We start from the raw sequence: 17,442 nt of genomic DNA on the forward strand, positions 1-17,442 counted from the left end.
AGTCCCTTCTAAGTTTTTAACCACATCAACCTATGTTTAGAAGATTGTGAAATGTGCTTAAGGAAATAATTTTTGTGGCACGAACTGAATATTGTTGGTTTATTACACAGGTTTTATTTTGCTATATGATGTTTCTGTAAATACATGTTGAAAGAAAAATTTCCAAATTTAAGCATATAGCAAAACCTCCCACAACTTCAGTTTTTTCCTGGCTGTACTTTTAGCTCAGTGCATAATTGGTCTTATCATGTTGCTAAAAGTGGAGCACAGAATCATGAGGTCTCTGTAGAACCAAAGGGGGAAAAGGGGCAGAGAACAGTTATCCTTTCAAGACAAATCTTTCAAAAAACCAAAAAATATTTTACAATGACATATCCCTTCTGCAAATATTTCCTCAATTTTATTAGCCTTAATTTGATTGCCTGCTTCCAATATCAGAATCCTAATTAGTGTAACTGGTCTGATTCCCCCAGAAGAATATATTTCTAGATACATGAATCCCTAGTAAATGTATAAGTTATGGGTAAGAGTCTATCATTTCAATGGAAGCTGAGTATGTAAAAAGATCTAAAAGAGCCAAAAAAATCTGCCAATTGTTAAAAATATTACTCTTATATTACAGTAAGAAGTGAATATTAAAAACACATTTCAAGTTTCATTAAAATATAGCTATGTGGACATATTACTGTGAAAGTCGCGTCACAGAGAGTGTGCTCTGAATCAGTGATTCCCAAATATGAAGATGTTCTCACTGGCCTGCAGCAATAAGAAAACAAGAAAAGGATGGGAGCCAGTTTCTCATAAAGGTAAATGTATTAATTTAGAAAGTCTGAAATTATGTTCTTCCTTTTCTTTTAGTACCAAATGTCATTTTAAAAATAAAACGATAGTGAAAGCAGATGGAGATATTTCTTTTTTAAGGTTTTTACTTGGTAAAATAAATTGGTGACTTGGTCAGTCTCCAAATTTAATTTTATTGATGTGCGAATTTTTAAAAAGACCAGAAATCAGTGTTCTTAAATCGCTGTTACGTTGTGGTCATTAGATTATTTCCACCAGATTCTTCTGTACAGTAGTTATAATATTATACCTATACATTTGCTATAAATTGCATTGCAAGAACTCTGTTCAAGACTTGTCTTAATCTGTGATGCCATATCTGACTATTTAAATCCTCAGTAAACTCACTTTTGATTAAACCTCTTTAGCACTTATACATATGAATATTATGTATATGTGGCTATACAATTAGCAATTTAATATACAAGCGTATCTCATTTTATTGTGCTTTGCTTTTACTGCGCTTTGCAGAAATTGCATGTTTTACAAATTGAAGGTTTATGGCAACGCTGTGTCAAGCAAGTGTACTGGCGCCATTTTTCTAAAAGCATTTACTCACTGCATGTCTCTGTGTCACTCTTTTTTTTTTTTTTTTTTTTTTTTGCGGTATGCGGGCCTCTCACTGTTGTGGCCTCTCCCGTTGCGGAGCACAGGCTCTGGACGCGCAGGCTCAGCAGCCATGGCTCACGGGCCCAGCCACTCCGTGGCATGTAGGGATCTTCCTGGACCGGGGCACGAACCCATGTCCCCTGCATCAGCAGGCGGACTCTCAACCACTGCGCCACCAGGGAAGCCCCTTAAGTCTTATTATTTAAGAAATAACATTTTGTAAGGCCACAGCTGCCATAGATATAGTGATTCCTCTGACAGACCTGGTAAACAAACCTGTTGGAAAGGATTCACCACTCTAGATGCCATTCAGAACATTCATGATTCATGAGAAGAGATCAAAATATCAACATTAACAGGAGTTTTGGAAGAAGCTGATTCCAACCCTCATGAATGACTTTGAGGGGTTCAAGATTTCAGGAGAGGAAGTAACTACAGATGTGGTAGAAATAGCAAGAGAACTAGAATTAGAAGTGGAGCCTGAAGATGTGACTGAATTGCTATAATCTCACTTAGTGGATTTTAACGGATGAGGAGTTGCTTCTTATGGCTGAGCAAAGAAAGTGGTTTCTTGAGATGGAATCTACTCCTGGTGAAGATGCTGTGAAGACTATTGAAATGACAACAAAGGATTTAGGCTATCACATAAACTTAGTTGATAAAACAGCGGCAGGATTTGAGAGGACTGACTCCAGTTTTGAAAGAAGTTCTACTGTGGGTAAAATGCTATCACCAGCATTGCATGCCCCAGAGAAATTGTTTGGGAATGGAAAAGTCAATCATTATAGCAAACTTCATTGTCTTATTTTTAAAAATTGCCATAGCCACCCCACTCTTCAGCAACCACCACCTTGATCCCTCAGTGCCGTCAACATCGAGGAAAGACCCCCCACCAGCAAAAATATTATGACTCATTGAAGGCTCAGATGATGGTTAGCAATTTTTAGAAATATTTTGTAAATTAAGGTGTGTACATTTTGTTAGACATAATGCTATTGTACACTTAATAGGCTACAATATAGTGTAAACATAAATTTTACATGCACTGGGAAACAAAAAAATTTGTGTGACTTGCTTTATTGAGATATTCACTTTATTGTGGTGGTCTGGAACTGAACCTTCAATGTCTCCAAGGTACTCTGTATACACTGCTGTAGAGCTTTAAGTACATTACTTTTAACACCTCCTCACAAGCATCTTGAGGGTGGGAGTCATTTCTTATTCTTATATATGGATGACAGCGAGTACAAAACAGGCATGCAATAAAAATCTGGTGACTGACAAAGAGATAAACCATAATACGGTAATCAAATTTTCCCAGCTAGTGTGTCCCACAACCAGGAATAGAAATACCCATGTTTCCCAACTCTTTTGCTAGGTGACACAATGCATTAAATTTAACACACAGAAAATCTCTTTTCTATCCTTAGGACATTGTCCTCCACCTTCTTCAGCACATTCTAGGTTGTTGCAACATTCTGGTTTTCAACATGCATTACTCACATGTAACAATACATATTAGATTTTCAGAACTCGGTAGCATTCACTTTAAACAAAGCCATTAGTTTATAAGGCAAGGAAGCAAAATCATAAATAGTAGCATGTTACAACAAACAATTAAGGGTGCAGAAAGGATTATCGTTTACTGACTAGTATTTTCAGTACCATCTACAAGTGTGGCCTATATCACTGTCAACAGGATTATTTTTAAAAACTAGGGAACTGTGTAGAAATAGATATTATTGAAATAATAGTGTAAGTAAAATGTGCATTAGTATTTCCTACGTGATTTCTAGGTTTACTTTTTTCTTGATGCTTTTCATGTCAAGTAAAATGTTAAGAGAGTCTTCCCCAATTTCCCCCTTGCATGCTTAGTTAGATGGTCTTCCTTTATGCTCCCACAGTACCACTATTATAACATATACCCCCCCTCAGTCCATCAGTCTATTATATCTCCCTTCTCTAGACTGTGAGTGACTTGAGGGCAGAATCAGCCTCTCATCTATTCCAAGTAAATGTCTGGTATGCATCTCTAATCACTTGGCAAATGATTTCTAAATATATGAAGGAGAAAGTGAGTGAGTGATAGGATGACAGGAAGAAAGGCAAGCAGAATGAGATTAAATGCTTTTTTGGCCTAAATAAACTTTTTGTTATGGGACATTAAAAAACTGCTATAAATATGGTTAACAGGTAGCTTAAATCAGTAAATTATAATCTATAAAGATTCTGCTGCTGTTAAGTTTAGTAAACTTTACAGAAAAAAGAAAAGAATCAAAGAAGCTGGAGCCAAAGTTGATGTACTCACAGGCACCGAAAGAAAGTAGGACCTGTTATAGAGCTGAAGGAGGGCCTGAGTAAACTAATCAGAAATAAAATATAGTAAATACAATTGTTTTAGAATACTACAAAGTGAAAACAAAATAAGAATCTAGTATTTCAGACAGCATTTCTTGATGAACAGAATTTCCCTCAATTTTTTTTTGCCAAATAACCCTATTAAAATAAAGGAGATGAAAAATATACAAAACCTAATTTATTAAAATGCCCAGATATTAAAATGCCTTCTATTCAAATCCCTCTAAGGTACCCTTAATAATATTATTAGCATTATTATCATTGCCACAACCTTAATTATAACATCCCTTTCCATATAAAAATGCAGACAAAGGGTTTATATAAGATTAAATCAACTGGAATTTACAACTGACTTAGTCATTTTTCTCATATATGTAAGTACATGAAGCCAATGAAACACTTCAAACATGGAATCAAGTCCTATTTCTCAATTCAAAATACTGAAAAATAAAACAAGCCAAACAGTAAACATGTTAACAGGTTTGGACTTATTTTTATAAATAAGAATGTCTAAATGGTATATGCAACATGTAAGCATAGTTATTTAAAACTCAGGGAGTTTTAGCTAAAAGGAACTAGATTGTCTTCCTAAGGAGGCCACTGAGGCCCTCAATACATCTACGAGCAAATATGCACATATTTGCTCATAGATGTATTTACAAATATTAAAATTTAAAAATATTAAAAATATTAAAATCAAAGAAATGTATGCAGGAATATACTGTGATCCCAATTAAACACACTAAAATCTTTTCTGGGAATTTAATTTTAAGCTACTATATATTAATTTTAAGTTAATATATATATAAGCAGGTTACAGGAACATGCCAGTATTAATAATAAAATAAAATTACCTGTTGAACAAAAACATTGTTGAGGTGACTGGCTAGTCTCCGGGCAAAATGCTCTCGCAAATCACTGAAACGCTGCTGTTGCTGTTTGACTGCCAGAAGCATGTCATGGCCTAAAATCATAACATTTTTTGACTTATTTAATGCGTAAAAAGAGTTCCTTGATGTTTAATGAATACCTTTATAACAGTATCCATATTTCAGTTTTGAAGAACCCAAAGTGTTACTGGTTTATTCGTATGCTTTGTAAAAGAAAAGTAAAGGGAAAAAAATAGTATAGCACAGTGGTTCTCACAGCATCCTGCCTCAGCATCATCTGGGATCTGTTAGAAATATGGATTCCAAGGTCTCAGCCCAGACCTACTGATTCTGGAGGTGGCACCTGGCAATCTGTTTTTTCGTAAGCCTTCTAGGTCAGTGGTCCCCAACCTTTTTGGCACCAGGGACCAGTTTCGTGGAAGACAATTTCTCCACAGATGGTGGTGGCAGGGATGGTTCAGGCGGTAATGCGAGCGATGGGGAGCGGCAGATGAAGCTTCGCTCACTCGCCCGCCGCTCACCTCCTGCTGCGCGGCCCAGTTCCTAACAGGCCGCAGACCAGTACCAGTCGCAGCCCCGGGGGCTGGGGACCCCTGCTCTAGGTGATTCTAATGCAAACTCAAGTTTTGGAACTGTTGGCATAGCAAAACCTTATGTCATCTACTTTGTGCTAGGTTCTATGGACAGTACTGAAGAAAAATCCTGGTGTTAACCAGTCATTGATGGTCAATCAGAAGGAACTGAAATGAAAAATTTCTTAGTGCTAATATGAATTATGTTTGATAATAAGTGAAACTTGTTTTAATAGCTAAGAATGTAACCCTAAACCACTTGCCCCATGCACTTCTTGTCAAAAGCTTTATACTAAGTCACAGGCTTAGTCTCAGGTTCTTGGGCAGATTTTGTTGTCATACCTGGTCGAAGAGCCACATTCATGCACTGCAGAAGGGCATCCGCGGCGTTGGTACAGGCCTCGATGCCCCTGGAGGAAGCAAGATCTCCTTCCTGAAGGGCCTTTATATGACCTTTGGCCAAGTCCATGTGGTTCTGGAATATATATAAATACACCGTTTGTACATGTACTCTTCAGGAAGTTTACAGGTAAGATGCTACTCAATCCTATTACTAGGTCTTTGGAATTTCAGTATTTTTAAATCTTGCTCTCCTAAGGAAATTAGAAAATGTTTACAAATGGGCTTTACATATTATCATTAGATTTTTTTTATTGTTGTTGGTAATTTATAATCATGCTTACCACAAGGAACTCTATCTCTGATAGGAGTTTTACATTATTAGTGTTACTAAGATGAATCAGGTGGTTGCTCTCAGAGATCTGATCCATTTGTTCTTTTACACTTTGGAGCATTTCCTCATAACTGCTCAGTTTCAATTCAATCTGATCCACCTCCTTTAGAGCCTCGTCCAGCAAGTTCATTAGGATGTTTACTTGCTTTTCGGAGGCCATGATTGACTGGATATTGGCCTACAAAGTTAAAAAGATAAGTAATACTTTGTATTCTTCAAATGTGTAAAAGAGGTATAAAAATGAAATATTGATAAATCTCTTTGACAGCAGAGTAACAAAGGTTGACATACACATTTAAACATCTAACTTATCATTTTGTGTTTACATTCCACTTTTTTACACAGTATTTCAGCAAAGTACACTTTCCCTTATATCAAGGTTAGGGACCATACCTCAGTATTGCATATTTCTGCAGACTGAACAAGTAGGGCTCTGCCCCACGATGTATCATCAGTAATGGTATATTCTCATTTCTATAAATTAAGTGGCATTACACTATGTCATCTCTGATACTTCTTCCAACTCTATCAGCTATAAAAATTTTCTATACTCTGTAATATTTACATAAAACCCTAAACAAAAGCAGAATCATCTATGTTAATACCTTAGTCAAGAGGGTAGCAGTAGTATACCAGTCTTTGAAGAATTCATGGAACTAATTTATAACTGTTGTATGATTTGTACTAACAGGATGTGGAAGAGCCTGTTGCCATAACATAGCTCCTTCTATGGTATTCTTTCTTTTCTCTTTCATTTGCGACTACTTTTTTTCGAGGCAAAGCAGTAACAAACCACCATCCCTTTATTAATGTTTTCTAAATGATTCTGACTATTGATTCTGAATTGCCTGAAATATGGAAGCTTTCAAATCCAAAATTAAACTGCAAAGTAATATGATGACTTGCAACACAGATGCAATATTAACTAGAAAAGATAATACAAACCACTAAGCCACATTAAGAAGGCAGATAACACAATATGAGGAAAAAATTTGGACAACGAATTAAAAGAGTATCATTGTACAGTTGATGCTATAATTTCACATGCATTATTTTATACACTATTCATAATAACTCAATTGTAGGTGCAGCCCAACTGTAAAGGCAGCAGGGCTCAGACCCACTGACATCAAGCAGCAGAGGTGGGCTTGAACTGACCCAGGACAATTTCTACTTTAACATCTTGAAGTCTCTTCTAGACTTTACTTCCAGAGGGTTTTATAGATTTGTAAGCTTGAACTGTTCGTGTAATCTCTGGGCCTGAGTTCAATCACGTAACTTCTGTACCTTTCATGTACCTTAACATTCTTTAAGTCTTTAAATATTTTTTATTCTCTGAGGATTTTTCTTAAATGCATACCTTGTCTAAACAAAACAAAAAACCCCCAAATGTTCCCATTTTAGGCTTTTCTCACAACAGAGGTGCTACCTGCAGCTTTTCACTTTCTAAAAAAAAGTAAATAAATAAAGATGTGCATTTAGATACAAACTTAGAAATTTGCATACAAATGAATAGAGTCTATTCCAAAACATTTCAGCAGGGGAGTCAAACATCCTTTTCCCCTGGCTCTCTGTTTTCACCACACTATCTTGCTCTCTTTGGGTACATGATTCACTTCTTTCAGCCCAATTTCTCTCTTTCTAACCTGTACCTTTTTTTTTTTTCCTTCAAACCACAAAAACGCTATTCTTTTGCATTGAAATATTCTGAGGTGTTTCAGAGGCTGGGGAAATCAACCCTCAAGTTGGTTTCAGGCTGGCTACTTTTTACTTCCATCAATTCAAATCAAGAAGCTCCCCAAATCCAGAACCTCAGCCAACTGCCTTCATTGGCCTATTAGGCATGGTTGTCTTTTGAACAAGAACAGTGAAAGACTGATGGCAGCTGGTAATGCACTTATAGAGAAAGACAGCAATAATCACACTACCCAGGCTTAAGTGCTCAGGCAGTAAAATATGAACATCACCAGTCTCCTCAATTCACTACACACACATCACTAATCATAGATTACAAGAAAGGCTTACCCCATCTAGCACCTGCAGCTCTCTGGACAACCTTTCTGCAAAGGCCTCGGCATTTGAAATTGCATACTCACAGCCTTCCATCATTATCTCAATATCCTGCTCTTCTCTTGCATTTAACTCTTGGTATTCATCCACTGCTTCTTCATCGCCTCCTGTCACACTCTGATTTTCTCCACTTGGAACAGATTCTTAAAGAGGGTAAAAATTAAAAATAAAGTAGTAAAAAAAAGTAGGATGGACAATAGCACTGTACTTATAGGTAAGGTCAGTTATAAGCACAGGTCACATTTAGCGGCTGAAAAATAGGAAAAATGATTCAAAATCTATGAAAAAAACCCCTTATTATTATGAAGAACTGCATGTTAACATAATTATTATAACAAAAGCATGCAGTCTAATTCACTGACTTGTGTTAAAACAGGCTTTAGTCACAGTTTCCCAAAACATAAACTATAAAACAAATACAAAACCAGAAACAAAGCATGTGTGCAAGACTAACCTTTCCCCCTACCTGAAGTGACTGTCGCTCTAACAAAACAATGATTATGAGTTCAGGACACATGAAAAATAATTTGCTTCCCTTTTTTTCCCAGGTAACATTTTCTTCTGTTATCTTTGTTCTTTTTGTCTTTGTTATGTTTTGTTTTTTCTCCAAATAACTTTCAATTGAAATTTTAAAAATGCATCTACAATTCACAATTTATTTTGGGCACTGAAAATATTAACTGAATTTTCCATTTCTATCTTTAAAAATTTTTCACATGTGTTAATAAAATTTCTAAAGATCAGCTAATAGAAACTTTCTCAGTAACTGTATACTGTAGTAAGAAGAGCAACAACTACACGGCTGAGTGAAATTACAAAAATTTAAACTGTTTTCCTGCTTCAAAACAAAAGACCATGAAGTCAAATCTGAGATGCTTTCTGGGTAAATGTCTCAGTTCAGTTTTTTGAGAGAATACACTCAGCATGTGGGATTTATATAAATCTTGAGGTTAAGAGAGGTAAAATTTAAAAAAAATAATTTTTACCCCTAAATAAACCTCGAAACAAAGTCATTGATTTTCATCAACTCATGTGACATGTTAAAATCACAAACACTAGATGTTTGAAATATTTTGTATGAAAATGAATATTTGCATTCAGTGTGACATGACATATGTTCATTTGTCCTAGAACAAAAAACACCTAATTCAAAGTAACAAACGGTTTACTCTTAAGAATGGCAATTAGGCCGATTTAGATAATGTCCCAGAAAAAAAAGGAGGGGGATAAAACTTTTGGTACAGGCAATTACAGATTACAGTATATAAATATAAGTTCCTTACAGTAGCATCATCGAGCTCCTAGTCCTTTGAAACAGTCACTGTGGAAATGTTAAACTGTCATGTGTGACAGCTTCTTAGCCACTAGGGGTCAGGGAATGCCTAAACCATTCTGTACAGCTCCTTGCACAAGTAAATATTTAAAAATAAACAAATATTTTAAGTGATCATAACTGCTTCAGAAGTATTTTCTCTTCCATAAAACAGCCCTTTGGAAGTCAATAATGAATACTATCATCGATTTTTATTACCATATGGATTTTGTAGTAATATACTTTTCCCTGCACACAATTTCATAAAGTATGCAACCAACAGTACATAACAATGTCAAGTAATAAAAATCTATGGAATAGAATAAGAAGAAAAGGTGTTACGCACCTTCTGTAACTTTAGGCAGTTCTGGAGAGTAAAAAGGTATGAAAAAAGCAGAGGAAAGTAAGCAAAGAATATTAGCTGGCTAGAAACGTACACAGGTTTAAATTTTAAAAATACTACCCATATTTCATTCGAACTTCATGCTACATTAAAGCTTAAAAGACAATGTCAAATACAACTACAAACTGGAAATATCCACAAGAAGCTAAATTTCCAGTGTTCATTTTTTAAATTCATTTTCTGACAGTGACTAAAAATACATTTGTATTTCTATTTTCTCTTAGTCGTTTATGAAACAGTACTGCCAAGTCCTTGGAGGAGAAAACTGGGAAACAGATCACTTCCTGGGGATTGCTTATAGGTCAGTTGTGACTCATGCGTTTAGTCTAGTTATTTTCACTCAAGGTCCAAACCTTTACCCAGACACTCCCTCACAATGGATTAGTCATAAAACATTGTTAGAAAGGACAAGATGGAAGCAGTTTAAAAAAACACACACGATTATCAGTTCAAGCTGGCTTTTAAGGATTCAAGTCAAAGATTTAAAAAAAAAATCTGGCTGCAAGAATGAAAAAGAAAAGGCCAAACAAAAACTTCACTCTACTTCAACTACTAACAAAGTCCTGTTTTAAGAACCTTATTCTACTAAGAAGCCCCAATTATTAGCACGAACATTCAACTGTCACCAATAAAAACTACTAAAGCTGCTACTGCTAACATTCCCAATGAACAGTCTTACTTACTTGAATGATTACTTAGCTCTTAAAAGGAGATGTTGATAATTTCTCATTTGTTTTCTAACATAACCCAAAGCTTAGAGACTTTTTTTTAAAAAATGGGAGTTAGTGGCCATGATTTTAAAGTCCAGTAAAACATTAAACAAGTTTATGGACATTAATAAAGCTACTATATGAACTCCATTAAACCAAAGCCACAGTTACTAATTTATAGAAGGTGATTTTCAAAATGAGCTCTTTAAGGATCTCAGTATTCTTAAAATTGATCTCAATTAGGTAATATTTATAAAAATAAAAATGTCTACACCTTCATTTAAGGCCCTGAAAAATTAAATGTCTTGTCTTTTTTTAAAGCTAGTCACCTCATTCTCAAAAAACAGCAATACTCTTCTGATTGATTTTGGTAATATTCCTTAATGAGGTAAATACAGGTAGGTATGTACTTGCCCATATTGTTGACTGAATGAAATATATTGGTTTAAAATACATCTTAGGCAATAAGTAACATCTGGAAACACATCATATTCAAAAACAGAACAGAAAGCTTATGAGTCATTCACTGATCAGAATGTTCAACCCTGAAATGGTTAAAAAAAAAAAAAAGAAAGCTACTCAGAACAAATTAAGCCACTATTCAAAGCATGGAAAATTACCAAAAATTTCTTAAAGGTTATTCCCTCAACACACTCAACCACCAAGACACTGGAGGCTAATGTTGGCGAGATGGCAACCCTGAGGGCTCCGACACAAGGCCAGCCCCACTGCAGGGAGAAGCATGTGGCCTGAGAGATGTGACTTGCCTCTGCCAGTTCCAAGCATCAAGCCTGAAACCAGTAATGGCCTCACTAATTAATAAGTGATGGACAAGAATACTACATTTAGGGAGAGAAAGATAGATAACCAAACAGCAAAGGAATTAAGTAAAACAAAATGGAGAAAGGACAGAGGCAAGTGACTAAGTCAAGGAATAGTCTGAAGCATCTGAAACTGCCATTTTTATAGGTCAAAATGGTTGAATATTGGCAATTTCAGATGTTTCACTTGACAGAACAGAAGCTTCTATTTTGAAATGCTAATATACAACTTAGGACAAATCTAAGTTTTCTTTCTAATATATAATTTAGAACAAATCTACTTTTTTTTTTCTCAATAAAGGGGCAACAACTCTGTCCACCTGCTGTTACTTCAATTGCTTTCTTTGAGATAAAGAATACAACACAAATTGCATCCCCAAGGCACACAGAAACCATCTTCTCACAATGTGTATGTCTTCATAAAAGATATTTTAAAAGAAAAAAACCTCATTGTATATTTTCAACAATTAACAGTAGAGTTGTCTTGTAACACAAAATAATCCCTAGTAATATTCCTGAAGACATACTGATCTAAAATACCCTAATTAACCTCACGTCTTAGGACTTCATCCTGATAATAGAATAATAATTGTTAATATATAATTGAGTTCTTACTATATATCTGGCATTGTTCTCATCATGTTCATATATTAATTTAATCTTTAAAACAATCCTATGGAGTCGATACTATTATTATCTCTGTTTCTGACATACGAGAAACTGAAACATAGAGTAACCCAAGGTCACACAGCTATAGTAAGTGACAAAGCCAGTATTTGAACCCAGGCAGTCTGACTCCAGAGTTGTTTCTTAAACACTACACCTACACTCTACACAAAAATACAGCTACAAGGATATTCATCTCAGAGCTGTTTAAGATAAGCCAAGATTGGAAAAATTTTTTTAAGTGATTAGTTAAAAAATTATAGTATATCCAATACAATGGAATACTATGGTGCCATTAAAAATAATGTTGGGGTGTTTAATAACATGGAAAATGTTCACGAAACATTATATGAAAAGGCATGTTAGGTAGCAACATAAATTTCTTTATTTAAAAAAAAGCATTTCAGTATGCATAGAAATGCATAGTTATCTCCAAGGATTAAGTTTATGAGTGATTGTCATTTAATTTAATGAATCAGTTTTCTATAATGAACAAGCATCACTTCTGCAATAAGAAAAATTATCTTAAAATTCCTTTACAAAAAAGATAATTCAGAGTTTTAAATACTTTGAGTAATGCCAAATTATATATTCACTTACAGGTATACCTGATTTTACATATACATTTTTATTTAACTTTACCTTCTAAAAGCTGTGAGCTAACATTGACAAAATCAATTTTCTTCCGGAGATATCGCTGATTCAGTTTCCAAATGCATGAAATAAATGCATTCTTTTCAGCAGTGCTGCTGGCAACCCATTTATATATTTTTTCAAAATGTAAATCAAATTCAGGATTTTCCTGAAATAAAAATATACAAAAGATATTGTTTTTGATCATATTCTCTTTTCATTATTGTAAAATATATATTTCAATAAAACAAAAAGAAGTTGAAGTTGTTGTTGGAAAAAAAAATCACCATTACAAATCTACTAAAAGGGGGACTTCCCTGGTGGCACAGTGGTCAAGAATCCACCTGCCAGCGCAGGGGACACAGGTTCAAGCCCTGGTCCGGGAAGATCCCACATGCCGCACAGCAACTAAGCCCATGCGCCACAGCTACTAAGCCTGCGCTCTAGAGCCCGCGAGCCACAACTACTGAGCCCATGTGCCACAACTACTGAAGGCCTCATGCCTAGAGCCCGTGCTCCACAACAAGAGAAGCCACTGCATTGAGAAGCCCATGCACTGCAATGAAGAGTAGCCCCCGCTCGCTGCAACTAGAGAAAGCGCACGCATAGCAATGAAGACCCAACGCAGCAAAAAAAAAAAAAAAAAAAAAAATCGACTAAAATGTTTTTTCCCTCACTGAAACTGGTAATGTCAGCACAAGCAAAACTAAGTTATGTCTATATAATGTCATACCTAAATATCTACACAAAGAGATAGTCTCCAATAACTATAAATAAATCAAAATGAAATTCTACTCGAAATAGATGAGATGGAGAATAGATTAGTGGTTGTCAGGAGTCAGGGATTGTTGAGGGGAGGAAAGAGGATGGGTGTGCTATAAAGAGGTAGCTGAGGGAGCTCTTTAAGGTGTTGTAATACTTCTGTATCTTGATTGTAGCAGTGGTTACATGGACCTGCACATAATAAAATGGCAAGGAATGTGCACACGCACACACACACACAAAATCGACTAAGTGACTTGCAGAAAATGGTTTGGAGAATTCAATTTATAGCACAAATTTTGTGTACCTCTCAAAAGAAGCTGGATTAAAAACAACATAGTGTTCTGGTAATTTCCTTTCTATGCCCCTTAGGTCTATGAGTGAAAGTATAGGATGTCTAATGGCCTGTGTCTCAGCTTTCTAGTTTATAAGATGGCAATGGTTTCTGGTTTTGATGTGGACCTAATTTTTCTTTTTAAATTGCCTATGGGGTTTTGGAGTTATACTTTTTCTTTGATAATGTGCTATTATTCACAGCTGTGAATCTTCTCATTATAACATGTGAGAAAAAATACAATCTATACCCTAGTGTGATTTCCAAGAACAAATGAGGTGAAAAGCAGGGACTGCTCCTGTTTACAATTCTGAAAATACAGAACAATTAAAGGTGTCTCAAAAGGAAAAAATACAGGCCTTTTAAGGTCATTTCAAATGAAAAAGAAGTTCAACTGTTGTGAGAGAGCTGCACTATGCTCTCTACATGTCTCTTAAGCCACATTACAGAAATATTTTCATGCCTTGATATTCTCCCTTGAATTTAGAACTACTTGACTACTGTATAAAATATGAAAACATATGGATGTATACTTTCCTTCACATCAAGGAATTAAAAATAGAATCAAATGTTTTTAATGTTCTATAGAAGGCTAAACATGTATTCAATTAATTTAAAGTGTTATTTAGGGGGAATAAAATGTAATAAAGACCATAAGTAGGCAAGGAAAGTGATATGACTTTCACTGTGAAGATCTGGGATAATTTAGGGATCAAGACTTACCTATGGTACAATCATATTACAGTAGCATGGATGTACTAATGAATTTATAGCTCAATAAGCAGAATTAAAGTGACAAAAGATTAAAAACTTTCACTTACAATGAAAAGGTAATTGCATTATAAGTTGGTGCAGCCACTACGGAAAACAGTATGGAGGTTCCTCAAAGAACTAAAAATAGAGTTGCCATATGATCCAGCAATCCCATTCCTGGGCATATACCTGGACAAAACTATAATTTGAAAAGATAAATGCACCCCAATGTTCACTGCAGCACTATTTACCACAGCCACGACAGAAAAACAACCTATATGTGCATCGACAGATGAATGGATAAAGATGATGTGGTACATATATACAATGAAATACTACTTAGCCATAAAAAAGAATGAAATAATGCCATTTGCAGCAACATGGATGCTACTAGAGAGTATCATACTAAGTGAAGTTAGTCAGATGGAGGACAAATACATATGATATCACTTATATGTGGAATCTAAAATGTGACACAAATGAACTTATCTGTGAAAGAGAAACAGACTCACTGACATAGAGACCAGACTTGTGATGGCCAAGGGGGAGGAGAGGTGGAGAAGGGATGTACTGGGAGTTTGGGATTAGCAGATCCAAACTATTATACATAGAAGAGATAAACAAGGTCCTACTGTATAGCACAGGGAACTATATTCAATATTCTGTGATAAACCATAATAGAAAAGAATATGAAAAAGAATGTATATATATATATATATGTATAACTGAATCACTTTTCTGTACAGCAGAAATTAACACAACATTGTAAATCAACTATACTTAATAAATTTTTTTTTAAAAAAAGGTAATTGTGGACAAGGATGTCCACTCTCACAACTATTCAAAATAGTTTCGGAAGTCCTAGCCACAGCAATCAGAGAACAAAAAGAAATAAGAGGAATACAAATTGGAAAAGAAGAAGTAAAACTGTCACTGTTTGCAGATGACATGATACTATACATAGAAAATCCTAAAGATGCTACCAGAAAACTACTAGAGCTAATCAATGAATTTGGTAAAGTTGCAGGATACAAAATTAATGCACAGAAATCTCTTGCATTCCTATACACTAACAATGAAAGATCAGAAAGAGAAAGTAAGGAAACAATCCCATTCACCATTGCAACAAAAAGAATAAAATACCTAGGAAAAAACCTACCGAGGGAGACAAAAGACCTCTATGCAGAAAACTATAAGACACTGATGAAAGAAATTAAAGATGATACCAACAGATGGAGAGATACCATGTTCTGGGATTGGAAGGATCAATATTGTGAAAATGACTATACTACCGAAAGAAAACTACAGATTCAATGCAATCCCTATCAAATTACCAATGGCATTTTTTACAGAACTAGAACAAAAAATCTTAAAGTTTGTATGGAGACACAAAAGACGCCAAATAGGCAAAGCAGTCTTGAGGGAAAAACACAAACTGGAGGAATCAGACTCCCTGACTTCAGACTATACTACAAAGCTACAGTAATCAAGACAATATGGTACTGGCACAAAAACAGAAATATGGATAAATGGAACAGGATAGAAAGCCCAGAGATAAACCCACACACCTATGATCAACTAATCTATGACAAACGAGGCAAGGATATACAATGGAGAAGACAGTCTCTTCAGTAAGTGGTGTCGGGAAAACTGGACAGCTACATGTAAAAGAATGAAATTAGAACACTCCCTAACACCATACACAAAAATAAACTCAAAATAGATTAGAGACCTAAATGTAAGACTGGACACTGTAAGTCTCTTAGAGGAAAACATAGGAAGAACACTCTTTGACATAAATCACAGCAAGATCTTTTCTGATCCACCTCCTAGAGTAATGGAAATAAAAACAAAAATAAACAAGTGGGACCTAATGAAACTTCAAAGCTTTTGCACAGCAAAGGAAACCATAAAAAAGACAAAAAACAGCCCTCAAAATGGGAGAAAATATTTGCAAACAAATCAATGGACAAAGGATTAATCTCCAAAATATATAAACAGCTCATGCAGCTCAATATTAAAAAAACAAACAACCCAATTCAAAAATGGGCAGAAGACCTAAATAGACGTTTCTCTAAAGAAGACATACAGATGGCCAAGAAGCACATGAAAAGCTGCTCAACATCACTAATTATTAGAGAAATGCAAATCAAAACTACAATGAGGGATCACCTCACACCAGTTAGAATGGGCATCATCAGAAAATCTACAAACAACAAATGCTGGAGAGGGTGTGGAGAAAAGGGAACCCTCTTGCACTGTTGGTGGGAATGTAAACTGATACAGCCACTATGTAGAGCAGTATGGAGGTTCCTTAAAAAACTAAAAATAGAATTACCATATACCCAACAATCCCACTACTGGGCATATACCCAGAGAAAACCATAATTCAAAAAGACACATGCACCCCAATGTTCATTGCAGCACTATTTACAATAGCCAGGTCATGGAAGCAACCTAAATGCCCATCGACAGATGAATGGATAGAGAAGATGTGGTACATATACACAATGGAATATTACTCAGCCATAAAAAGAAACAAAACTGGGTCATTTGTAGAGATGTGGATGGATCTAGAGACTGTCATACAGAGTGAAGTAAGTCAGAAAGAGAAAAACAAATATATTAACGCATATATGTGGAACCTAGAAAAATAGTACAGATGAACCGGTTTGCAGGGCAGAAATTGAGACACAAATGTAGAGAACAAACGTATGGACACCAAGGGGGGAAAGCAGTGGAGGGGCGTGGTGGTGGTGGTGGTGTGATGAATTGGAAGATTGGGACTGACATGTATACACTGATGTGTATAAAATGGATGACTAATAAGAACCCGCTGTATAAAAAATAAAATAAAATTAAAAAATTAAAAAAAAATAATTGCATTAATATTTATAAAGAAATCTAAGAGTCTTGGCAACTCATATGAAGCTTGACGGGAAATGATCTCTTCCCTGGGAATATTTCACATAATGC

At 35.3% G+C, this 17,442-nt stretch overlaps 1 protein-coding gene across 6 annotated transcripts in view; it reads right to left on the reverse strand.

Annotated features, from left to right (window-relative positions):
- EXOC1 (exocyst complex component 1) overlaps positions 1-17,442 on the reverse strand; it is an 86,999-nt gene that overhangs the window by 58,722 nt on the left and 10,835 nt on the right. For 3 of the 6 annotated variants that reach the window (XM_029234997.1, XM_029234998.1, XM_029234996.1), the window contains exons 4-9: positions 12,627-12,786; positions 8,028-8,215; positions 5,953-6,180; positions 5,612-5,744; positions 4,662-4,771; positions 3,758-3,811 (exon numbers count right to left, since the gene is read on the reverse strand). In XM_029234997.1, coding sequence (XP_029090830.1) covers positions 3,758-3,811; positions 4,662-4,771; positions 5,612-5,744; positions 5,953-6,180; positions 8,028-8,215; positions 12,627-12,786 — 873 coding nt within the window. The remainder of the gene's footprint in view (positions 1-3,757; positions 3,812-4,661; positions 4,772-5,611; positions 5,745-5,952; positions 6,181-8,027; positions 8,216-12,626; positions 12,787-17,442) is intronic. The other 3 variants (XM_029235000.1, XM_029234999.1, XM_029235001.1) reach the window with 2 other exon arrangements.

Source organism: Monodon monoceros, unplaced genomic scaffold, assembly GCF_005190385.1.
Source record: "Monodon monoceros isolate NGI ecotype Baffin Bay Population unplaced genomic scaffold, NGI_Narwhal_1 Super_Scaffold_20, whole genome shotgun sequence".
Lineage (NCBI taxonomy): Eukaryota > Metazoa > Chordata > Mammalia > Artiodactyla > Monodontidae > Monodon > Monodon monoceros.